Below are 26,374 nucleotides of genomic sequence, written 5' to 3' on the forward strand. Positions count from 1 at the left end.
TTCTTCTTATGTGGGTCATAGGGCTTGAACTCATCCTAGGTGCTGTCCCTGAGCCATTAAGCTCAAGGCTACCACCCTAACCCTAGCCCTGGGCATTGTCCCAGAGCACTTCAGCTCAAGGCTACTGCCCTGCCCTTGAGCCAAGCCCCACTTCCCATTTTCCAGAGGTTAGACATAAGAGTCTCAGGTCATTTTGTGCCTGGGCTGGTTTTGAACCTTGATCCTCAGATCTCAGCCTCTTGAGTAGCTAGGATTACAGACTACCACGCTGGGTTTTGTTATGTAACACTTTAACTCCTCTTTCTATTTTGTCATTCTTTAATTCCATATGTCCATCTGAACCATCATCATATTTCCCTTAGTTTACTTCTTCCCTCATCTAACAGATTTTCCTGCTCCAATACCACTCCTCTCCAATCTTTATACTATATCCAGAGTAATCACAATTGTTGGTTTAAACATATTTTTCATTAAATTATACCATGCAAGAGACTATAGTCCATGCCTATTGCTAATCCGACAAATATTGTAATATCTGGTACACAGTAAGGCTATAAAAAGACAAACAAATTGGCATTCATGACATTATTTTATATGGAAGTGATGCCGAAATAGCTGTAAAGGTTTCAAGGTTGCCATATCTGGTTTTGCTCATCATAGTACTGAAGCCTAGTAGAATTCTGGCCATATTTGCAGAATCAAAGAATGAGAGTAAAAATGAAGTGTAAATCATTAAAAAGCTCTATGAAATTACATTTAAAATGCTATACAAATGAAACATGTAAAGAATAAAATTTTGACTTCTAATATGCAAAAGAGAACTAATTGCCAATTTACAGTTGTTACCCCTATACTTTCAGCATTCTCCCTGCTATTTCTACATGGCTCTTCTCATCTTCCATTCTACCTCATAACTCTATTTATTTTGTCTGCTATTTGCTCCCTCAGTGTGACATAAGCTCTATAAAAGCAGTAAGTTTGATCTACTCTGTTAATACAACCTGTTAATGGGTATTCAATGAATATTATTACATATAATTGATTGTACAAGGGACTGTGTTAGATATTTGAAATATTTATTTAATTCTTACAGTAATATATTAGTTAGAACCCTTTAGCTCCATTTTATAGATTTTAAAAAAAGATCTCACAAAATTATGCAATTTCCTTGTATTACAACCAAAAGTTATAAAAGAAAACCAAGAACATATGACAAAGAAAAACACAAAAAGATCTAAGAAAAACTTGAAACTAATCAGTCATTACAATATAGGTAAAGAGATTGAGCTTTCAGTTTAAAGACAAAACTGTAGACTAGAATTTTGAAGTGATATGAGCATATAAACACACACACAGACACACACAGACACACACACACACATACACACACACACACACACACACACACGGGAAAGAATAAGAAAGAGGAACAGGAAGTGGAAGAAGAAGAGAGAAAGCTGGGCAGCGTGGCTCATGCCTGTAATCCTAGCTACTCAGGAGGCTGAGATCTGAGGATTATGGTTCAAAGCCAGCCAGGGCACAAAAAGACCTGAGACTCTTACCTCCAATTAACCTCCAGATAACAGGAAGTGGGGCTGTGGCTGAAGGGTAGGGCAGAAGCCTTGAGCTGAAGAGCTCAGGGAGAGCACTCAAGCTGAGTTCAAGCCCCATGACAAAACAAAACAAGACAAAACAAAACAAAGAAGGGAGAAATTAAAGAGAACTTAAATTGCAAAAATTTTTAAGCTCACTACAACCTATCTTTCATTGACTGAAACAAAAATAAAGGGAAATACTCTTGGATACTGAAGAGTGAACATGAGTAACAGATTGGGGAGTAGTCAAGGTTTTCAGGGAATTCAACAATTTCCAAATTTCCATTTCCCTCCTTAGAGGCAAATAAATTCTCTGTTTTTTCCTATATTTTCTCCTGGCTACAACCTAGTGGTTACCCCATGGTAAAACTGTGCAGAGAATATAGACAACAACAAAAATACCGGGGAACCCCCTACTTCTGACCAGAGAACCATGTAAGTGAGTTAAAGTTGGTAAGGAAAAAGTTTTACACTGTTAGAAATTATTATTATTATTATTATTTTCCTTTCCTCTCTTTTTCTCACAGTCATGCTATGAAATCACAAGCTAACATCTCGAGAAAAACAAAAAATAAAGATAACTAAGCAAAATATACTTTTGACCAAAGGAAATGGCAAGGGGAAAAGTGTGGTATTTGTTCTTTGTTCTTTTTTCTGCCTCTTGCTACTCTCTCAAGGGCAATCTAGTAGTATGGGATTATAGGCAGAATAAGGAGCTAAAATTCCAAGAGAAGCTCTGTGTTTCTACTCAGAAGACCAGGCAAAGAGGTCTCTATGATCCACAGAATAGAAGAAATCCTGGAGAAGACAAAGAGACAAAGCTGTAGTGACAAATCCCCTAATTCTTCATATAAACAGATACAATCTGGGCTTGCCTCCCCTCCCCCCCCGCAAGTTATATATGTTCAAAACAGACCCAAACTAACTAGCAAAGGCTTTGTGAACAGAGCTTCAATTTAAAGCTATTACCCAAGTCTTAGGCTAACACCTAAGAAGTGCGTGAACCATGCAAAATAGCTTCACAAATGCTCTGAAAATTAAACTGACTTTAGAAACACTACTCACAGAAGATGAGATGGAACTTGCAGTTGAACTTAATTAGGTCGGTTGCTTGCTAAAATAAGCAAGCAAAATCAACATTCTTTTCAAGATTTTAATAGAACCCAGAGTCATAAACCCAATAGTCAAAAAGACCAATATACAACTCAAAATTACTTGAAAAACAAGGAACTAGGAAAATCTGAACAATTCTCAAAGCAAAATATAATCAGATGTCAATCTCAAAATGTCCCCAAATTAGAATCATTAAATACACATAGTAAAGCAGCAGCTTTAATAATCATGCTGCATGAGATAAAACTAAAAACTGAAAGAAAAACTAGAGAACTACATGAAAATTGTAAAGACATATCTGAAACTTAAAATTCCTTGACTAGCAGAATGAAAAAGCTAAAGGAAGAATAATAAAAATTCTACAATCTAATGAGAGAAAAACACAATGAAAGTAAATGAGACCTGTGGGACTATGTGAGGGTCTAAGTGGGAGAAAAAAATGGGAGAGGGTAACAATATCCAACAAGAAATGTACTCACTACTTTACCTGTGTAACTGTAACCCCTCCTTAAATAACCCTGACAATAAAATTAAATTTTAAAAAAGAGGGTATTAGTCTGTTTAATATTTTTAGAAAAAGACCAAGGAAAATAATATTCACAAATCAGGCACTGGTGGCTCAAGCCTGAAATCCTAGTTACTCTATGTTCTGAGGATTGAGATTTCAAAAAAGTCCATAAGATTCTCATCTCCAAATAACCACTAAAAAGCAGTGGCTCAAGTGGTAGAGCAATAGCCTTGACTATAGTAGTTCAGCAATAGCACACCATCCCTGAGTTCAAGTCCCATGAACACCATGTTTGTTCACACACACACACACACACACACACACACACACACACACTCACAAACCAAACATCAGTATTTCTCTAGGAAATAAATTCAAAAACTGAACCAAATATAAGTAAATCAGAGCCAGCAATATATTTAAATAATATACACAAGCAATTAGTATTTATCCTAAGAAGGAAAGCACTGTGTATATGTATCACATATTTTATGTATCCATCTATCAGTTGATGAATACTTAAGTCATTTTGCTTCTCTACTGTCAATGTTTTTCAAACAAACATGGGAACATTGAAATTTCTTCAACATTCTGATTTTATTTTCTTTGGATATGGGAATATTAGATCACATCCTAGTACTATCCCTACAGTGCTCAAATAACTTTCTTTTCTTTTTTCATATATCTTTATTGTAATTAATAGAAGGTACATTACTTCATAAACATTAATACCCTTTCTCATGTCTTGGTCCCCATTTTCCTCCCCAACCCCCACCCCTCATCTTGTTTTCCCCCCTTCCCTATCCAATTTCAAATAACCAAATAAGCATATATACAATATACAAGGTAAATACTGTAACAATATGAGATAACCAAGGGACAGCAAAAGAGATGAGAGATAATTTAGTACATTTAGGACAACAATCACTATATGACTTTTGTTTCTATATCCTGGAGGTCCTTTCATTTAGTGTCATCCTATATGGCCTTATGTATCTAGGTTTTGCTCATAGTAAAGCTCTGCTAGGAGCTCCCAAGGTTTCTACTGATTATGACAAATGTAATTCTTTCTTTTCCTATCCTCACCAGAATCTACTTCTTTGCTGTTGTTTGCTTGTCTGTCTTTATTGTTGCCTTTTTTCTTTAGGAAGTACTGGGGTTTTGAACATAGCACTTTGTACTGGCTAGGCAAGCACGTTCCACTGGAGCTATGTCTTTATTCCTTTCTGCTTTACAACTCACATTTTTACCTGGGATACCTCCAATTGCAATCTCCTACCTATTCCTGCTATAGAACTGTATAGTCGATGTGAGCCAATATATCTGGCTACTCTTCTTGCTAATTGTTATTCTTACTGGAAATCACTATACTAGGTGAAATAAACCGAGCATACAGTTATATGTACTACAGGCTCTCACTCATATGTGAAATTAAAATTAGTTGATCTCATGGAAATTGAGAATAGATTGGTGGTGCTAGGTTACAGTTAGGTAGTAGCAATAATATCTGGTATGCTTATTACACAAGGAAGGTAACTAGATAACAATGATGTACTGGATGTTTCAAAAAGGTAGGAGTAAGGATTTTGAAAGATTTTACTATGAAGATACAACAAACATCTGAGGAAATACATGTTTTTTGTGTTTTTTTTTTTTTTTTTTTTGCCAGTCCTGGGCTTGAGCTCAGGACCTGAGCACTGTCCTTGGACTTTCTCAAGGATAGAGCTCTACCACTTGAGCCTGAGCACCACTTTCAGCTTTTTCTATGTATGTGGTACTGAGGAATCAAACCAGGGTCTTCATTCATGCTAGGCAAGCACTCTACCACAAGGCCAAACTCTCTGCCCAACCGATTCTTTAAAAAGATGCAAAGAAACTCAATCATGAAGGAACCGTTTTAAACAATTGATGCCAAGCCACTGGACATCCACAAGCAAAAGAAACAAAACAAAACCAATATAAAAAAGAAAAAAAACTTAAAACAGCGTATGTAAAAATTAACAATCGATATAGCTAAGCTTAAAACATAAAACCATAAAATATCCAGAAAAAAATCTTTGTGACATTGACTTAAGAGAAGAATAGTTAAATATGATACATCCAAAATACAGTACATAATTTTGTTTCATAAATTGGGCTTCATATAGCTATTATTTGTTGTGTAAAAAGAAAGCACATACTTGGAGAAAGTACATGAGTATCACCTATGTGATAAAGTTCTTGTATCTAGAATATATAAAAGATTGTCAGACCCTACAATAAGAACAGTCAAAGTCCAATTTAAAATGGAAAAGATAGCCAAGTACTGGTGGTTCACAACTGTAATCCTAGCCACTCAGTCGGCTGAGATGTGAGAATTAACATTTGCAGGCATTCCAAGCAGACAAATCAGGGAGATTATTATTTCCAATTGGCAAAAAGCTGGAAGTGAAGCCTTATTCAAGTAGTAGAGAGGTAGCTGTGAGCTAATAAAGCCAACTAAGAGCAAAAGGCTTTTAGTTCAATGACATAGTGTTAACAAAGAAAAGGGTGGATGACAAGATATTTGTAAAGATACTTTACAAAATAAATCCACAATGACAAGCAAATATAATGAAGATATTCACTATCACTTGTCATTAAATTAATAAAAAATAAAAGCCCATGGTGATAAGTACAATAGACTCATTGGTATGACTAAACTAAATGAACAGAAGCAGCAGCAAATACTCATGATGACAGACAGTACTGACGGGATTGCAAAACAGTTCAGATACTTTGGGAAGTTTGAGGGCTTTCTTCTAAATAATTGCCATATATACCAGCTAATCTTACTCCTAAGTATTTACCCAAGAGAAACAAAAACTGGTAAAAATATAACTGTAAATCAGTGTCCATAATGGTTTCATTCTGTATGTGTGTATCACTGTGTAGCCTAAGGTGGTCTTGAACTCACTTTCCTGCCTTAGTCTTCTGAGCGCTCCCCAGGCATACACAATCATACTTGGCTAGTAGTTTCATTCTCAATTATTAAAACTTGAAATTAGCCCAATAGTCCTGTAGCTGGTAACTGGATAAACAAAACACAGTTTTGTTTTGTACAACAGAATGCTATTAGTATAAAAATCTATAAACTATATAAATCCATATGCTACCTACTATTGAAGGATTCATATTCATAAATTATATTCTGGAAAAGGTAAGCAGAAAAACCAAAAAACAGGGCATGGGTTTGAGAGAAAATGTTGACTACAAAAGTCTATCCAAAGGGGTACATGTAGGGGTGACAGATATAAATAAAATTATAGTTACATCTATCATCAAAAGAAAATATAAAATGAAAACCATTTTGATTAAGGTGGTAGTGCATATTGATTATAGAAAACTACTCAGACTTGTGGTCAATTTAACTTCTTTCATTGGCAAATGATTTAAAAACATTGACTATAATATTTATATTATTTAAGCCCTGAATGTATTGTAGGAATATGTTAAGAATTATCTATATCTCAATAGAAAGGCTAGAGTTTCATGCACAGGCCCGATAACAGCTCTGGATTGTATAATACAACTAACTATAATAGAATCACCAAGAGAGAAACCCTGTGATGAGATGCTCATTGTGGCTCAGAGGAGCTACATCTATCCATTACAATACTCTTGTGATTTGTCAAATCCATTCCATTATAAGCAGCATGTCTGACTAGTCATTTAAAACTAAGGAGTTTTCCTGAGTAATTTTGCCACAATAAAATTCTGTGTTTTACAACTCTGAGATTCCACTTCACTCCAGTTAGAATGGGCATTATCAAGAAATCTAATAACAACAGATGCTGGCAGGATGTGGCCAGGAGGGAACACTCCTACACAGTTAGTGGGAGTGTAAACTTGTTCAACCACTATAGAAAGCAATATGGCGTTTCCTCAAAAGACTATGACCCAGCAATACCACTACTTGGCATTTACCTAATCGTCTAGAAACAAGGGTATACTAAAACCACTAGAACAATGATGTTCATTGCAGCACTATTTACTATAGCAAAGATATGGAACCAACCCAGATACCCCTCAGTAGATGGGATCAACAAGATGTGGTATTTATACACAAATTCTACACTGTCATCAGAAAGAACGACATTGTCCCATTTGTAAGGAAATGCAAAGACTTGGAAAAAAATCATATTAAGTGAAGTAATCCAGACTCAAAGGAACATAGGCTCAATGGTTTCATTAATTAGTACAAACCTTGGACTCTCCTAGCAGAGGATTACAATAGCTCAAAACCAAGATACAAAAGGCCATACAGAATGAGGCTAAATGAAAGGATCTCCAGGATATGGAAACAAGTGCTATATAATGTGTGGTTGTTGTTTTTAATGTTGTTTTTATGTCTCATCTCTTGTTGTCCCTTGGTTATTCTCATATTGTTACAGTATCTTACTTTGTTATCTGATATATTGTATTTACATTTGTTTATTTGAAATAGGAAAGGGAAGGGGTAAACAAGAGGAGGGGAGGGAGGTTTGGGGAGGGAAATGGGGACAAAAACATGAAAAGGGTCAAAAATGTTTGTGAAGTAATGCACTTTCTATCTGGCGAATATAACTGTAACCCTTCTATTAATTATAATAAAAATAAATAACAAAAAGTTCTGTGTTTTAAAGACTTTTAAAAATAAGAACTACCAAATTCCTAATTGTTAAGTCAGTATATATACTAAGCACTCAAATTTTGTCTGCCTCTCCTTCTATACAGTGATCGTCTGGTCCTGCGACTGTACTGCTGTAGGAAACTTAAAGCTCAACTACTCTATACTGATCACTGATATGCCCTATTTTATATAGAATATAAATGAGTATTTGCTGCTGCTTTTCCTCTTCATAGTGTTTATGGATCATCAAATCAACTGTGTGCCAAGCACAATGCTTAGCATATAATATTTGTTGCCTAACACCCAATGAAGCACATAGCCCTTATAATATTCTCTGCATGGGAGTAATATCCTATTTTGCACATGATGAAGGTAAAAAGTCAAATAATTTTTTTCAGTGTGTCAAACTTCTAATAAGTAGAACTTGAGTGTAAACCAAACTTTAAAGTTAAACCCTCAACCCAGGGAAGAAACTCTTTGGGTCATGCTGTATATTAGAGTAACAAAGTTCAGTTGCAAACAAACAAACTAATCAACAAAACAGAAGCTACTCTGTCTTATAGACACTTCTGGATAGTTTATTAGGAGAGCTGAAAACTAAGATGATGCCTAGCACTGTGGCTATCCTTCTAGCTACTCAAGAGGTTGAGATATGAGGATCACAATTCAAAGCCAGCCTGGGCAAGAAAGAAAGTCCATGAGACACTTATCTCCAATTACCAACCAAAAAACTGGAAGTGGAGATGAGGTTCAAGTGATAGAGAACTAGCCTTGAGAAAAAAGAAAAAGAAGAAGGAGGAGGAGCAGACGACCCAAGGACAGCACCCAGTCCTTGAGTTCAAGTCTCAGAATAAGCATACACAAACACACACATATACATACACACACAAAACAAAACAAAAATATGGAAAGTTCCCAGGAATGAATCACATCCCAACATTGCATAATTAGACATCATGAGACCTATTTGTCTCTTCTCAGGTTAGGAATCTGTTTTTCTAGTATCTTACCCTACTGTCATGACCTGGAAGTGAAGCTCCGCTGGAGCCAGCTCCACAGCTGCATCAATTCACACCATCATCATGGGCTCTATCCTACAGTAAGCTGGAGCCTCTGTGAAAGCCACACAAACACTCTGTGCTGATGATGCTTCTGAAAAAGTTTAGCCTGTGTACATTTCTACCTGCCAAAGCTTATACAAATCCATCTAAAATGACACATCTAGATCAACTCAGACCTTCATCAAAGAGGACATTTAAGAACTGTGAGTTAGGGGGTGGGGGGAGGGAAATGGGGACCAAGACATGTGAAAGGGTATCAATGTATGGGAATTAATGCACCATCTATCTGGCAAATATCATGTAACCCTTCTATTAATTACAATAAAAATATATGAAAAAAACTGAAGCGAAAATATTTCTGAGAAACACTGTTTTTCAATAAAATGTTTCAACCCTTACGTAAAGTAAATTATAGTTTAATGTAAATTTTACCTCAAAATGGAAATTCTACAATTAAACCAATGTATATTTTCATGCACACACAAAAAAAGAACTGTGAGTTAGCTTTCCAGTCTCTATAACACAGAACCAGTACAATACAAGGAGAGAAAAATGAAGATTGAGTTCTAGTAACAGTTGCCAGAGCTAGCTAGTTCCAAGGATTCAGATGTTCTCTCAGGTTTAGAGGACTCTTGACTAGAGTTAAAAAATTTTGCAAATTAGGGAAAAGTTGACAGAGTTTTCATTATATTTTCCAAGGGAATTTGGTTTGTTTTCAGTTCTATTACTTAAATGTCTGAACTTTGGTATTTAATGTATATCTTTGTAAGTCTGTAATATGTGGAAAATAGTATCAAATTCACAAAGGTTATTCAAAGATTTTTGTAAAATACTATATATATAAAGAACTTAGAAGAATTCTTGGCACTCGGAATATGCTTCCTCTAAGTATTAGCTATTGTTACTGGAATAACCTTTACAAAAGATAAATCCTACTTGTACAAGTTAATAAAATAATCTATGTCAGCTGGGCATGTTGGCTCATGCCTGTAATCCTAGCTACCCAGGAGGCTGAGATCTGAGGATCAAGGTTCAAAGCCAGCCCAGGCACAAAAGAACCGGAGACTCTTATCTCCAATTAACCCCTAGAAAACAAAAAGTGGGGCTAGGTTTAAGATCAGGGCAGTAGGCTTGAACTGAAGAACCCAGGGACAGCACCCAAGCCGAGTTCCAGCCCTATGACCCACCAAAAAAATAACAATCTAGCCCACTAATTTATATTTATTTCCAAACAATTTCATGAGACTTTTAGAAGAAGCAATTACTTGATTTCCTATGACAGCAAGACATCCACTTTTGTGGTGATGATCTGGTTCTGCACAAAGAACAAACTAATTTAGTGTCAATCACTGCCAAGATGAATGGCTTAAACATAACTGTATGCCAAAACTAAACTTGTCACATCTTGAAGGTGTTTTTCAGGACCTGTTCAAATGGCTAAGTCTTTATATGGAACCGAGTACATTCTTTGTAGACTCATCCTGGCAGGTAAACTCGGATAGTTTTACTTAATTTTTCCACACCAATCTTATTATCTAGGGGAGATGATAATTAATTTCTGTTGACAAAAAAGTCTTACAGCATAAGACCCTCCCCTCCATGCTTATTAAAGGACCTCAGAGCTTTATACATATCTAATGAATTGTACAGAGAAAGGATGGTACTTTGAAGCTTGTTTTAGGACAGCAGAAACAACACTTGAGTATAAGTAAGAATGACAGTATGTCAGGTTCCCCTACCAACATAAGGAAAGCTTAAATTTGATCTATTCATAAGTGATTTCAATACCATATTATTTGGTTTGTGAACTCTAGTCACAACCTGAGTTACATATACATTAAAAGGGACTACAATCAGTCTTAGTGAGAAGGTAGGGGAATGAGTACTTTAAGATCCTGCTTGGAAGGAAGCTTTAGCATATCTTTCCTGAAATTGACTTGGGAACAAGTTAGCCAAACTATGTTCATCTCTGCACTAGTCACAATAGCCAGGCAATGGAAACAATCCAGATGCCCTACTGCAGATGAATGGATACAGAAAATGTGGTATATATACACAACAGAAAAGATAAAATAATGGCATTCGCAGGGAAGTGGATGAATCTAGAGCAAATCATGTTGAGTGAGACAAGTCAAGACCTAAGGAACAAAAGGCGCCTGGTATCCTTAATATGTGGCTATTAAATCCAAAGACTACAAAAGAGCAAGGACTCAATAACTGCATACCCAATGCTATGGACATGGTAATGGAAATAGAAACATAACTATATAGACATAAAAACCTATGACTCTATACACATAATGTTTTATTTCATAAATTAATATGTTTCTATGACATACAAACCCTTACCCTAATTTTGATTAAGTTCTAAATACTAAGTCCCAGTGATTGTAAATAGAGATTCCCTTCTTGAACACTTGTTTGTCAAACTTGTCATTTAAAATATGATATAAAAATCAACGTTAATAAATTCTTTAATAAAAAAGTAAATGTTTAAGGGCTAGGTACAATTAAAAGAATGTTGGTTAAATGGAAGGGGGAGGGAGACAAAAACATGAGAAGGGGTATCAAAGTTCAAAAAGTAATACACCCACTACTTAATGAATGTAACTGTAACCCCTCTATACATTATCCCGACAATAAAATTAAATAAAAATGGAATCATAAATCACCCCCCCCCACACACAATGGTGGTTACAGACCAGCCCAAGAAAAATATTTGTGAGATCTCATCTCAACAAACAAGCCAGAAACAGTGGATTCATAACTATAATGTATGCATACAGGAGGTAGAAACAGAATGACCTGGACCAAGGTTAGCCTCAAGCAAAAGCAAGAGTTCTATCTGGGAAATAAGTAAAAGGCAAAAAGCAGCGAAGGATGTGACTCAAGAAATAGAGCATTTGTCTAGCAAGTATGAGATCTTAACTTCAAAATCTGGTACTGTCATAGAAAGTGGGGAGAATGATGAGATGGGTGATAGCAATCAAGATACAATGTACTCATAAACAGATTTGCTAAATGAAGATGTCTTGTACAATTACTTAAAAATATACCAATATAATTTTTTTAAACTTCACTGACTCACCAATCTGAGTTCTAAGGACTTATACCTATAGAAATACTTTGATAATTGCATAGATTGCATGCCAAAAGGTATTCACTTTGTAACTGTTTATAATATAAACATTTGAAAGAACTCATCACAATATGAAATTGGTTAAAACAAATATGGTACTGTCTTACAATATAATTCTATGAGATGTTAAGATGTATTTAAATACTGTGTAGAAAGATGTGTACAATGAAAAAATTTGTATTGAAAATTTTTTTCATATGGTATGCTTCACTTATATGCATACTTACATATAATACATAGACATGTATAATTTCTAGAAATCTATGCATTAAAACTTTCTTTTCTTTACCTTTGTGTTGACACTGGATCTGAACTATCAGGTTCTTGCTCAACTTTTCACTCAAGGCTGGCACTCTAGCATTTGAGACATGCTTCTAGTCTTGTACTTTTTAAAAAATTTACTGGAGGTAGAGTCTCACAGACTTTTCTGCTTGTGCTCCCACCAAACTCAATCCTTAGCTCTCAGTCTCCTGAGACGCTAAGATCACAGGTGTGAGCCACCAGCTCCTGGTTTAAACTTCTAATGTTTGGGATGTGAATAAAGTAACTTCATTTTCCCCTTTATGGTATGTTTTCTTAAAGATTTTCAATGTATATTACTTTTTAAATCAGAACAAATAATAGTTTACCAAAATTTGAAGCCTAAATATATGCCACTTTTATTTGTGGACAGTTAAATACCTACATTCATATAGCATCTTGGAGCTTTCTTTGTATAAGAACAAGTCACTTCAAATGTACTTTGTGAACAAGCATGCAATGTAAATAAATGTAACAGAATACAAGACGATATAGAAGAGAGATGGCTGTAAATACTTAGTCTAATATATCCATACCTCGTCTAATATCATTAAAATTTAAGAATGTTTGAGAACACCCAAAAATACATCTGCAGGCTTTATTTGAAGTTAAGCTGTTCATAAAGCTCTTTACAGTTTAAACCTAAATACATAGAGCACGTACTTAAAAATACGTACTTAAAAATAGAACTCAAGTATACCAATATATCTTGCTTACTTATTAGCAGTATAATCTTAAACCATAAAATTTAAACTCTCGGGCCGGGAGTTTGGCCTAGAGGTAGAGTGCTAGCCTAGCATGCACGAAGACCCGGGTTTGATTCCTCGGTACCACATACATAGCAAAAAGCTGGAAGTGGTGCTGAGGCTCAAGTGGCAGAGTGCTAGCCTTGAGAAAGTCCAAGGACAGTGCTCAAGCCCTGAGTCCAAGCCCAGGACTGGCAAAAAAAATTTTTTTAAACTCTCACTAAAATTAAAACAAAATATCATAGAAATTCATTCAATAAGACAAAAGTCAAATTAAAAAAACTTCCATTTACATTAATTTGAAGACTTAATTGATGGTTAGTGATTAGAAACTATAGAATGTAAAAGTTGATGAAAAAATAATGTTACTTCAATGCTTAAGTAGCACTTAACATCTTCCATAAACATTCTAAAAGGCAGAACCAAGAAATAAAAAATAAAATAAAATGACTTAGTCAAAGATAATTGGGGAGAATGTTTCTATACTTCTTTGAAAAAATTTAAATTGTTATTATAAAGGTGATATACACAGGGATTACTATTACATGAGTCAGGTAATGAATGTATTTGGGGAGGCAATGTCACCCCTTCCCTCTCCTCCTTTCCCCTCCTATCCCTACCTACAAGTTGTATACCTCATTTTCAACAGTGACTACTGCTGTACTTGCTTACCCTTTGTCCCTCCATTTCTGCCCCATATACTTCTTAATGTAAGAGATGTCTAAGGTACAAATAAAACTAATAAAATGTGGAAGATTTTCCCAAGCAAGCAAAGTAGACTGGTGTATGAATGACAGTGGACTTGCCCTGCTAAATACAAATGGAAGTGAGGTACCGTGTTGACGTATGGCACCACAGCATGAATGTCAACATGTAAGGCTAACAATCTAAAAATAATTCTAGTAGAGAGAAAAGTAGCACTGTCCTTACTGTGTTAAGATGTCAAAGTAAGTAAGAATACAATGAAGGGCCTCTTAGAAGTGGCAGAATCCCTGAGAATTTTTAAACAGAGAAAGGTTTCTATATAAGCACACCCATTAAACTGACTTACTGACTCCCAGAATTAATACCTAGCAACTCCAATTCAACAAATTAGTAGCAAATTACAGAGAAAACAATCCTATGTCTGCAGCCCATCTGAATGAAATGAAACCCAAAGAGAAGCCGGGCATGGAGTTGGCAGTCATCCTAAAGCAGCAGCAACAATCCATAAGGTTTCTTAATTTTCTTGTCGTTTAAGAATTAAGCCACTTCCAGTTCACACAGTTCTTACCAGGTGCACTAAATTTATGTCATTATGAGCCATCAGGAAATACCCAGGGAGACCCATACCAACACTGAGAAGTTTTGTTAAACAGCTGTGTGCTTTAATTGATTTGTATTATTTTAAATAGGAACATTTAAAAGTCAGTTATCGGATGTTGTATAAAAGAGATGCCTAAAGACTCCAGGGAGACTGAAGAAGAAAGCCAATCACTGGAACTTCACTTGAGTACTTACGATTATTACTAGAGGAAGCACAATTAAATCATCAGTTTATCAGCCATCATTATAAATCACCAGGCAACATATGAAGCCTAATTATTTAAGATCTTTAACCAGTGACTTCCTGTATCACTGAGAGCCAAACACAATCTATTCAGAAAAAAAGATACCTTAAGGGTTTTGAGTTTTTGTTTATAGTGTGTGTGTGTGTGTGTGTGTGTGTGTGTGTGTGTGTGTGCTTTACCTTGAGAAGTTTATAACTGAAAGAACATGCAACTCACTGAATTACTGTATCTTTGCAGGTTTTAGGCAGGTAAAGATCTTCAAAATGAACTACTATTGTTGATGTATACAAAATATGCAGTACATAGGTTTCCCCCAGAAACAAAACAAGGCAAAAGAAGCAATGAGGTTTTTTTTTACTTTTATACCATCTAACCACATTTATTTATTTTTACTTCCGTTCCTCTAGATGTATAGAAATAGATGTCCCTCAGTTAATGAGTGGATCAACAAGATGTGGTATTTGTACACAATGGAATTCTATGCTGCTGTCAGAAAGAACGTCATCGCTCCATTTGTTAGGAAATGGAAAGACTTAGAAAAAATCATATTAAGTGAAGTAAGCCAGACTCAAAGGAACTTAGGCTCAATGGTTTCCCTCATTTGTCATAATCAGTAGAAACCTTGGGCTCTCCTAGCAGAGATTTGCAATAGAGCAAAACTTTGATACATAAGGCCATATAGTATGAGGCTAAATGAAAGGACCTCCAGGATATTGAAACAAAAGCCATATAATGAATGATTGTTGTCCTTAATGTACTATGTTATCTCTCATCTCTTTTGCTGTCCCTTGGTTATCTCATATTGTTACAGTATCTCACTTTGTTATCTGATATATTGGATATATTTGTATTTGGTTATTTGAAATTGGATAGGGAAGGGGGGAAAACAAGATGAGGGGTGGGGGTGGGGGGAGGGAAATGTGAACCAAGACATGTGAAAGGGTATCAATGTATGTGAAGTAATGCACCTTCTATCTGGCAAATATCATGTAACCCTTCTATTAATTACAATAAAAAATATATGAAAAAAAAGAAATAGAAACAAAGTACCTGAAAAGTCTTACTTTAGGGCCTGGAGTTTGGCCTAGTGGTAGAGTGCTTGCCTAGTCTGCACAAAGACCCAGGTACCACATACATAGAAATATGCTGGAAGTGGTGCTGAGGCTCAACTGGAAGAGCTCTAGCCTTGAGAAAGTCCAAGTCCAAGTGCTCAGGCCCTGAGCTCAAGCTCAGGACTGGCATATATATATATAGAACTTTAGCAAAGCACCAGTGGCTCATGTCTTCTACCTACTCAGGAGGCAGAAATGTGAGGATCATGGTTCAAAGCCTGCCTGGGCACAAAAGTCTGTGAGATTCTTATCTCCAATTAACCATAAGAAAATTGGAAGTGGCCCTGTGGCTCAAGTGGTAGAGCACTAGCTTTGAACTGAAGAGCTCAGGGACAGTGCCCAGGACCATAGTTCAAGCCCACAACAGACAAAAAAAAAAACCAAAAAGAGGGGGCTTGTTTTCCAAATTTGAAGCACAGACTTTAGGTGTTAGAAATAATATATTCAAAATGAGTGATTCAATTTTTTGAGCTGTTGATATATTTTAGATATGAGGCCTTTGTCCGCTGTATGGTTGAAGATCTTCTTCCACTCTGTAGGCTTCCTAATTAATTTACTAGCTATGTCCTTTGCTATACAAAATCTCTGCAGTTTAACTCCAAAACTAATCTCCAAAGTAACAACCATCCCATTAAAAAATGGGCCAAAGACTTAAAGAGAGTCTTCTCTGAAGAAGAAACAAAAATGGCCTATAGACACATGAAGAAATGCTCAACATTTCTGGTTATAAAAGAAATGCAAATCAAAATAACTCTAAGATTCCACCTCACTCCAGTTAGAATGGCCAGGATCAGGAAAACTAATAGCAACAGATGCTGGAGGGGGTGTGGCCAGGAGGGATCACTACTACACTGTTGGTGGGAGTGCAAACTCCTTCAACCACTATGGCAGTGCCTCAAAAAGCTAAACATAGAACTCCCCTATGACCCAGCAATTCCACTACTTGGCATTTACCCAACCATCCAGAAACTAGGACATACTAAATCCACTAGCACAACAATGTTCATTGCAGCATTATTCACCATAGCAAAGATATGGAACCAACCTAGATGTCCCTCAGTTGATGAGTGGACCAACAAGTTGTGATATTTGTACAGAATGGAATTCTATGCTGCTGTCAGAAAAAAACGACATCGACCCATTTGTTAGGAAATGGAAAGACTTAGAAAACATCATACCAAGTGAAGTAAGCCAGACTCAAAGGAACATAGGCTCAATGGTTTCCCTCATTTGTCATAATCAGTAGAAACCTTGGGCTCTCCTAACAGAGATCAATAGAGCAAAACCTTGGTACATAAGGCCATATAGTATGAAGCTAATTGAAAGAACCTCCAGGATATTGAAACAAAAGCCATATAATGAATGATTGTTGTCCTTAATGGACTATGTTATCTCTCATCTCCTTTGCTGTCCCTTGCTTATATCATATTGTTACAGTATCTCACTTTGTTATCTGATATATTGGATATATTTGTATTTGGTTATTTGAAATTGGATAGGGAAGGGGGGAGAAACCAAGATGGGGGGGTGGGGGGGAAGGGTAATGGGGACCAAGACATGTGAAAGAATATCAATGTATGTGAATTAATGCACCTTCTATCTGCCAAATATCATGTAACCCTTTTATTAATTATAATAAAAATATTAAAAACACATAGGTTTGCAGTTTCATATATACCCTTCACCCTTACCATTGGGACGCAAAGGAAAGATCAGACAAAAAAATTTTAAAAAGGCCACTGCCCAAGAGGGATGTATATGCATGCATTCATGAATATGAATATACATGTGTAAAATGATACTGCCTGATAGACTTCCTGCTCATTGGGAAATTTGAAAACAGTGAGGATATGAGTCTGATCCACAGTGTCAGAAGTGGAAAGTTTCATAGAGAAAAATAAGTAGGCAACTGTAAGACAGAAATGGTAGTGAGAACTATCCAGGCAGGTAGAGCCACCTGATATTTCTACTGACCATAGCGGCACAGACCCAATATAGCAAGGTGGTCTTATCCATCATTGTATGTGCAATGCTTATTTTCAAGTCAGTTTCTATAGCTATTCATAAAAATGTCACAAATGCTTTTAAAATAAAATGTATTCTGTCATATGCTTTTAGGAATCCATAAAATGTTTTAATTGTTTTTAAAATTAAGACAAAATGAACTTTTAGATCACATAAAGTATTCTGGTTTAGAATATGAACATAGTCCACAATATAACAGCATTTATAAAGACTGAACAGACAATAGATGGGACTAATCTTGATTGTCTACATCGAGTTGTGTCATGAATAAGTGTTTCTTTTTTTTTTTTTTTGCCAGCCTTGGGCTTGGGCTCAGGGCTTGAGCACTGTCCTTGGACTTTCTCAAGGCTAGCACTCTACCACTTGAGCCTCAGCATCACTTCCGGCTTTTTGCTATGTATGTGGGGTACCGAGGAATAGAACCCAGGTCTTCGTGCATGCTAGGGCAGCACTCTACCACTAGGCCAAACTCCTGGCCCATGAATAAGTGTTTCTTGCTGTTACTAAGAAAGTACTCAGGGTGGGGGAAAAAGTGAACAAATGCAGTGATACTCAGCAGACACTGTTGAAAAGGAACTATACAACTTGTAGACAGGGATGGAAAAACTGAAAGAGCACAAAAGAAGGGGTGACATTGGCCAAAAAAATATACTCAATACCTGGCTTATGAAATGGTAACCCACCTGTAAATCATCTTTATAATATCAATGAAAATATTTACTAATAAAAAAGAAAGCATTCAGTTTCTGGCTCTTTTCCTCCAACAGCATACTTAAGACCCCAAAAATGTAAGGATGCAGTCCTGGATGCAAAGAGTGACTGAGGATAAGAGAGGAAAAGAGAAGCAGCATACAGCTAAATAGAGACTTGAGGTATATGCAACTGATTAATGCCTGAGGATTGGCATCAATTCCATGGAGGGGGAAAAATAAAGAGGAATGGATCAAATCCCAAATTTGATCTAGTTTAGTCATCAATGGATGAAAAAAAAATCACTGAAGTAGCAGTATTTACCTAGAAATAATGATGCTAATGATTGTGATAACTGCATAATATGCTTACTGCTTAGTGTATATGAGGCAACATTAAAAGATTTTTTACATATATTGATTCACTTACTCTTCTCAGCAACTCTGAACATGCTACCATTGTTGCTAATGAGAAGATAAATGAAGATAACAAGATACTTCATAATTTGCTGCAGGTCATGCAGCTGTAAGTGCTGATGTTTAGAGTAAAATTCATTCTGTCTGGCTTCTGCAACCAACACTCCTTGGAAAATGGCTGATTCCAAGTCTGGACATGTATTGCACAACATGAATGTGCAACAACCTGTCATACAAGAAAGTAAGAAAGCCATCCAGGATTCATAGGTTGTATCAAAAGGACTTAAATAAACTTTAACTGGTCAAATAGGTGGCAAAATAAAAATCAATAAAAATGATCACTATAATGAATTGAAATGTATAAAACATTTATATTCTTGAGTTCATAAATATTCATTTCAAAGTTTGGTCACTTCCAAGCTAGAGAAATATTCCTTTATTTGGAAAGCTAGAGCACAGGCAAGAATCTAGGGAAGAAAGCTGGGGAAAGAATTACATATCTATGATTTTCCTATGAAAACTATACCTCAGCTGGCACTAACATGGTAGGAGAAGCTGTCATTATAGAAGTGGCCCAGCTAGTAAATAATTGTAAAAATAAAATATCAACAACATATTGCACTAATAGTTGTAGCAATGCCTGCTAAGAAAGAATGATAACCAGACATAATGTGCTTTTTTAATCTGGGTTGCCAGAAACAATTATAAAATATGATTGCAAAAAACCCCACAAATCTCATTTTTTTATCAAGCCACAAGATCTAACTACCAGCTAGAAACATCACAAACACTAGCTTAAATATGGACTAAAAACTAAGATCTAAGATTTTCTTCAAAAAACTCAATTCAGATGAGACATCAGAGAAGAAAAAAGGCAGAGATAATTCAGTGATACAGAGTATGTGGGTAACATCTGGAGGCTCTCAGGTTTAATTACCAGTAGATAGAGGATTTATAGATAAGAGATAGATAGGTAGATAGACAGATAATAGATATCATAATTTTATTATTTCTACATATATATATTTTAATTCCTCCAAATAAAAGTTTTTTAGAGTAAATTATCTGATTACTATACATCCTCACACATAAAACTTCAAAAGCCAAATTTAAGATATATTTTTTCATGTGATTTTAGCCCATGTCAAGTCATAGGAATTCTTTGAAAAAACACAGACCCACACTTTTAGTGGTGCTCATTATAACACTCAACCATATTAGGCAGATCCAATCTAGTCATCTGTTAACTTTCTGCTAACATTCTGTATTAGACTCTAGGACTGAGATAATAGGTAGTCTGTAAGGTTGGACAAAGACAGGTGAGTATCTCCATAATCAAATGTATGAGATTCAGGAGTGGCTTGCCTTCAAAAGAGAGTGTTCATGTATGACACGAACAGGCCCTTATCATCAAGACAAATGCTGAGAGAACAGAAGTGTGATTACTAAAGATGAAGAGCAACAAACTATATGAGCACAATCAGGCCTGAAAATGAAGTGAAATGCATTTTATATTATGCAAAGGCTGCTTTTGTTTTTAAGCCACTCTGGAGGATAGGATATTATTATCATGTTCAGTCTGCAAGCTAATGATTTCTTAGTATAATTCTGTAAAGTGATGTCTACTATTCTATCCCATAATATTCTGAGTTTATTCTCTTCCAAGGCTGTAATATACCTTCTCCCCCATCCATACACTGGAGGTATCTTGTTTTTTTTTTTCCTCCACAAAAGATCTTACAAAAAAGCACATCCATCTCCTATAGATCTCAATCAAAAAGACAAAAATAGTAATGTATTAGCCAAGCTGGAATTAAAACCCAACATTTTAAAAGGAGAGCTAGACCTATGATATACAGTAGATACTTTACATATATTAGATGTATTAGATGTGCACAATACATCTACTATATATCATAAGACATATTTTACATATGTTAGATATATCGTGTATATTTAATACATTGATATCAGTGGATAGATTTGCAAATGACATGGTACAATGGCTACAAATAAGCTTCTCTCAGATACTCTTCAATGCACTATGTTGAGTAACTTTAAGGCCCAAGTGCTCTAAGAATGACATAGACAAATTCCCAAGGACTATCTAAAGTTCATAGTTGGGCTGCTGTCTGGATGCATCAAATATCTCTCCTAGTAAGTAAATCCTAGCCAGGGTATTAGAAATAGCAATGTTTATAGGGAAAGGAGCTGACCTATACTACTATTGTAGTATATGTCCATTTAAATGTATAAAAGTTGATACATTTGTCTATTAAAAATTATTAGTGTAAGCCAGATGCTGGGGGCTCACACGTGTAATCCTAGTTACTGGGGAGGCTGAATCTGAGGATCATAATTCAAAACCAGTTGGGTTAGGATAGTCTGTGTGATTCTTATCTCTGCTAAACTACCAGAAAGCTAGAGGGGTTCTGTGGATGAAGAGGAACAGTACTAGCCTTATACATACGAGCTCAGGAACAGGGCTCAGGCCCAAAATTCAAGCCCCAAGATCATTAAATCATTAGTGTATAAATTGGTTCATTTGGTTGATTTAAATATGTAGGAATTCCAACTGTTAGCAGTCCCTCCACATCAGGTCCTCAGCCCCTCCCATTACACTTCCCAGTGCACCTAGTATCTGCCCCCAGCTGCACCAGAGGAATGCTCTTCACCCAAACCTGCACTCCACCCAACCCTTCACACAGAACTCTCTCAGAGATCCCGCCAGTTCCTCCAGCATTGATCAGCATTACCACTTGCTGTCCAGACACCTAGCTGCACTGAATACCTCCCACCTCTAGCCCCAGGATGAACCTGGATAGGGGCAGGCTCCATATTCCTCCCACTTCCGTGGGGAAGATGACCATAGGGCTGACAAAACTCTTTATAAACCTCTTTCTCCTGTATGTTACTGTCTCAGCATGGTCTTTTGGGATCCTGCCTATATCATCAATGGAAAGAATCTACTGGCAACATCTTAGTTTCTCCGGAAACTAAGAAAATATAGTTGAATTAAAAAATCTTAATTCTGACTTAGAAAAAAATCATAGTAAGTGAAGTAAGCCAGACTCAAAGGAACATAGGCTGAATGGTTTCCCTCATTTGTCATAATTAGTATAAACTTTGGGCTCTCCTAGGAGAGGTTTACAATAGAGCAAAACCTAGATACATATGGCCATATAGGATGAGGCTAAATGAAAGGTTATAGAAACAAGAGCCATATAATGTGTGATTGTTGTTCTTAATGTGCTATGTTATTTTTCATTTCTTTTGTTGTTCCTTGGGTATCTCATATGGTTACAGTATCTTACCTTGTTATCTGGTATATTGTATATATGTTGATTTGTTCATTTGAAAAGGGAAGGGGGAAAACAAGATGAGGGGGGGGTAGGGAAATAAATGGGGACAAAAACATGAGAAAGGGTACCAATGTTTATGAAGTAATGCATCTCCTATACGGTGAATATAATGTAACATTCTATTAATTACAATAAAAATGTATTTAAAAAAATCTTGTTTCTGTAAGCCTCATGACCCACAATAAAATAAAATAAACATGTAAAAAAAATCTTGTTTCTATGTAATGAGTCAGAACACAGACTGAAGTAGGGATGCTTCCCTGCAACCATCTTTAGCCATATGGTGGATGATGAAGTATTGGGTTTAACTAGCACCATCTTATCTTCATGGTGGAGGAAGGCAAGTCCCACCTACGAGGTGGTGGGCCTGCCTGAATTCCTAGAGGCAGGGGCTGGGACTTGCAAAATAGGTTACTGGACCTGCCTGTCAACTCTCTGTGACTCTGCCCCATGACCTGACTCTATGTACACCTGGACCACCTAAGATACCATTATGTCATGCTTTGTGTTCTGTGTCCTGTGTCCTGCCTCTCCTCAGGTCACCATAGCATCCCGCTCTAGCTCTCTACTGGAGCTGATCTGGTTTGTTGGTATTGTTTTTCTGCTTTTTCTTTCCTTTCCTGATCTCATGGCTCAGTTTTACCACAGCGTTAAGTGTATTTGTGGGGCTGCATGTCTTTGCAACGAAAGTTCACCTTCACTTGCCAGCTTTCCAATTAAGACTCCCAACTTGACCTCTCAAAATGTGGCTTCTCTGTTTTTTCACCATACAACAAAATATGGAATTCAAACACAAGATTTCATAGAGCACTAGAAGTGTGATATCACGAGATTATAAAGAGGGCAGCTTGTGAAAGTAACTGAAGAGGATAAAAACTGAGATCAAGATTTCAGCTAACTCAGGGACACTAACTTTTTAGACTAGGATATGTCAAAAGTGAAAGAATGCCTGTCTAGCAAATACAGAGCATTAAGTTCATACTCCGTACTGAGCAGGAAGAAAGACAGCTGTGTCATGAAGCACAATGGAAACATTGAGAAATTGTTGACACATGATAAAAGTTATATGCATATTGGTTTTCAATACTTTCTTCCTCTATTCTTTGCTATTTTCCTTAACTCTTAAAACCAGGCATTTTGGGGGTCTTGTGGATTTTGACTTCACAGTATATATTTGGGGCATTTTGTATTGAACATAACAATTGGAAATGGAAACTCTTAGCTTTCATCTTGCATACTTCAGAATAGTTTAGACAGAGTAAGATACTCTTGCCCAAACTCTTCAAGGCTGTTTTGCTTATATATCATTTACCATGTTTCATAGCAACTACATATGCCTCATATACTGAACGTGGAATTCCACAGAAGTCAAGGTAGTTGTAGAAAAAGCTGTGTATGAGAGAATATGTAGGAAATATGCAGAGAAAACAAAGAAGGAATGTGTTAAAACTGGGTAGAATTCCAAGAACAAGCTGCCCCAAATTCATAAAGGTAGTGATGTTTGGCAGAAGCTATGTAAGGTGGAGTAGAAGATAACCTTTATAAAGCAGGTGAGAGCAGGAAAGTGGAAGGCATTGAAGCCTAGGCAAGGCACTTAGACCATGTTACTAGTTTACATATGTGTGAGAGAAGTATGCAAGAGTTAAGATGCCACTGATCATAAGAGGAAGACAGGAAAGGAGCAGAAAGCCAAAGATAAGAGGCTTTTATAAATTGTTCTAGGTGAAGTCAGAGGACTTAATTTAGGAGAAAGATAGTAGGAAGGAGGGGTAAAGAGATTAATTTGAGGGGCAAAGTGAAAGACACTTAAAGCTAGTTCTGGCTTCAATTAAGACCTAGGAAGTGGTCACTTATAGTCACTGTAAAAGAACTACTCATGAGATACTAAGGATTTTTATGTTGATTGGAAGGTAAATTGCCATTATTAGGATCAAATACATAAGTAGGCATAAAAGTTCTAATGGCTGATAGAATAAATTTTAAAGAAAGCTTTCATTAAGCTTTGCAGAATAATTTTTTTTTTTGCCAGTCCTGGGCTTAAGCTCAGGGCCTGAGCACTGTCCTTGGACTTTCTCAAGGCTAGAGCTCTACCACTTGAGTCTCAGTACCACTTCTGGCTTTTTTTCTATGAATGTTGTACCAAGAAATCAAACCCAGGTCTTTGTGGATGCTAGGCAAGCACTCTACCACTAAGCCAAACTCCCAGCCCTAGCAGAATAAATTTTTTTTATTATTTTTATTGTGATTAATAGAAGGGTTACATTATATTCAGCAGATAGAAGGTGCATAACTTCACAAACATTGATACCCTTTCTCGTGACATGGTTCCCACTTCCCACCCACTCTCCCCCTGCTCATTTGATTTCCCCCCTTCCCTATCCAATTCCAAATAACCAATCAAGCACATATAAAATATATCAGATAACAAGGTGAAATATTGTAACAATATGAGATAACCAAGGGATGCCAAAAGAGATGAGAGATAACATAGTACATTAAGGACAACAATCACTCATTATATGGCTTTTGTTTCCTTATTCTAGAGGTCCTTACATTTAGTGTCATACTATTTGGCCTTATGTCTCTAGATTTTGTTCTATTGTAAATCTCTGCTAGGAGAGCCCAAGGTTTCTATTGATTATGACAAATTAGGGAGACTATTGGCCCTATGTTGGCAGAATAATTTTTAAAGAAAGCTTTCATTGAGCTTAGCAGAAGGTTGATGAAATAAGATTCCTAATATAAGTAAAATTATTTTTAATATCACAATTAATTGCAAGATGATACTTTAAAATTTCTAAAATAATTAAGGCCTGATTTTTAACAAGGAAGTAATAATGACTTACATGATTGACAGATTTATTTTCTCTACTTTTGCAGATCTACTTTTTATATACTCTTTCAGCAGATGTATTTTTCTACTTTTGCAGACACATTTTGAAATTGTAAAGCATTATAGATGATGCATGCTAACACATTTTTTGTATGTTTTTTTGTATGTGACCAACTCAATTTCTGTTTTTACTTATGCAATATATTACTTTGAGCACTTATGTGGTAAATACTGTGTTGGTGTTGAGTGCACAATGACAGGTACAGAAGGCAAACAGATATGGGAGCTCAGAAAATTGGGAAAAAGGTACACATTAATCTATTTAACCTTCCCAATACATCATTGAAAACTATAAAGGAAAGTCATAGGGCATTATGGAAGCTTATAATAGGGAGGAAAACTAGGTCTGGTTCTAGTTGTTGCACTTAAGGAAGTTATCTTTGAAATGAAATCCGTATGACTGGATGAGTGAAACAAAATGGAGTGAGCACACAGACTCAAGGAAAGGATGATAAGGTAAGACTTGTACACCATTAACCGAGTCTCTGACCTGTTGGGTAATAGTGTCCCATGGTCCCTGTAGTAGTCGTGTCTTATAGCACTCATGGACTCCTTCCCATATGTCCTTCAAGGCTAAAGGTCTCCCATCTGTGAAAGTACACGGTAAGACTTGAATTAGTGATCCACATGATATGATAATGCAAATCATTGATCTAAAAGTATTGAAGAAGTATTATGAGTTCTTCAAAAAGAAGAGCCAGGTGCTAGAGGCTCATACCTATAATCTTAACCACTTCGGAGGCTCAGCTCTCAGAATCACAGTTTGAAGCCAACACAGGCAGGAAAGTCTATGAAACTCCAACTAACCACTAAAAGGCCAGAAGTGGAGGTGGGGTTCAGGTGGTAGAGAACTAGCCTTGAGCACAAAAGAAGCACCCAGGCTCTGAGCTCACGCTCATTACTGGCATACTGGTACACACACACACACACACACACACACACACACACACACACACAAAATCATTTACTAATGTATACATTACTTGCAAGAATGTTATAAGAATTAGGATTTTCCTATTGAGAGAAATTTAAACATACAAGCTTCTCTCTTTTATATCCAATAATAGTTAAATTAGCTCCTCATCCCTATTGCCTCAAGGGAATAAATGTCAAATGTGGTTTAAAGAGAATTCATATACACAAGCATAGGTAAAGGTCCACCCAAATGGACTTCCATATTCACATGAGTTCATTCATGATACTTAAAGAACCTTTAATACTTTCTCTATTACTT

At 36.2% G+C, this 26,374-nt stretch overlaps 1 protein-coding gene across 5 annotated transcripts in view; it reads right to left on the minus strand.

The window, feature by feature from the left end:
* The window catches only part of Atg10 (autophagy related 10), a 244,070-nt gene that overhangs the window by 43,861 nt on the left and 173,835 nt on the right, over positions 1-26,374 (minus strand). For 4 of the 5 annotated variants that reach the window (XM_090331679.1, XM_090331681.1, XM_090331677.1 and 1 more), the window contains one exon: positions 25,631-25,728. The exons of the other annotated variant lie outside the window; for it this stretch is intronic. In XM_090331679.1, coding sequence (XP_090187805.1) covers positions 25,631-25,728 — 98 coding nt within the window. The remainder of the gene's footprint in view (positions 1-25,630; positions 25,729-26,374) is intronic. 5 annotated transcript variants of the gene reach the window in all.

This window comes from Megascapheus bottae, chromosome 4 (genome assembly GCF_031878675.1).
Source record: "Megascapheus bottae isolate mThoBot1 chromosome 4, mThoBot2.hap1, whole genome shotgun sequence".
In the NCBI taxonomy this organism is placed as follows: domain Eukaryota; kingdom Metazoa; phylum Chordata; class Mammalia; order Rodentia; family Geomyidae; genus Megascapheus; species Megascapheus bottae.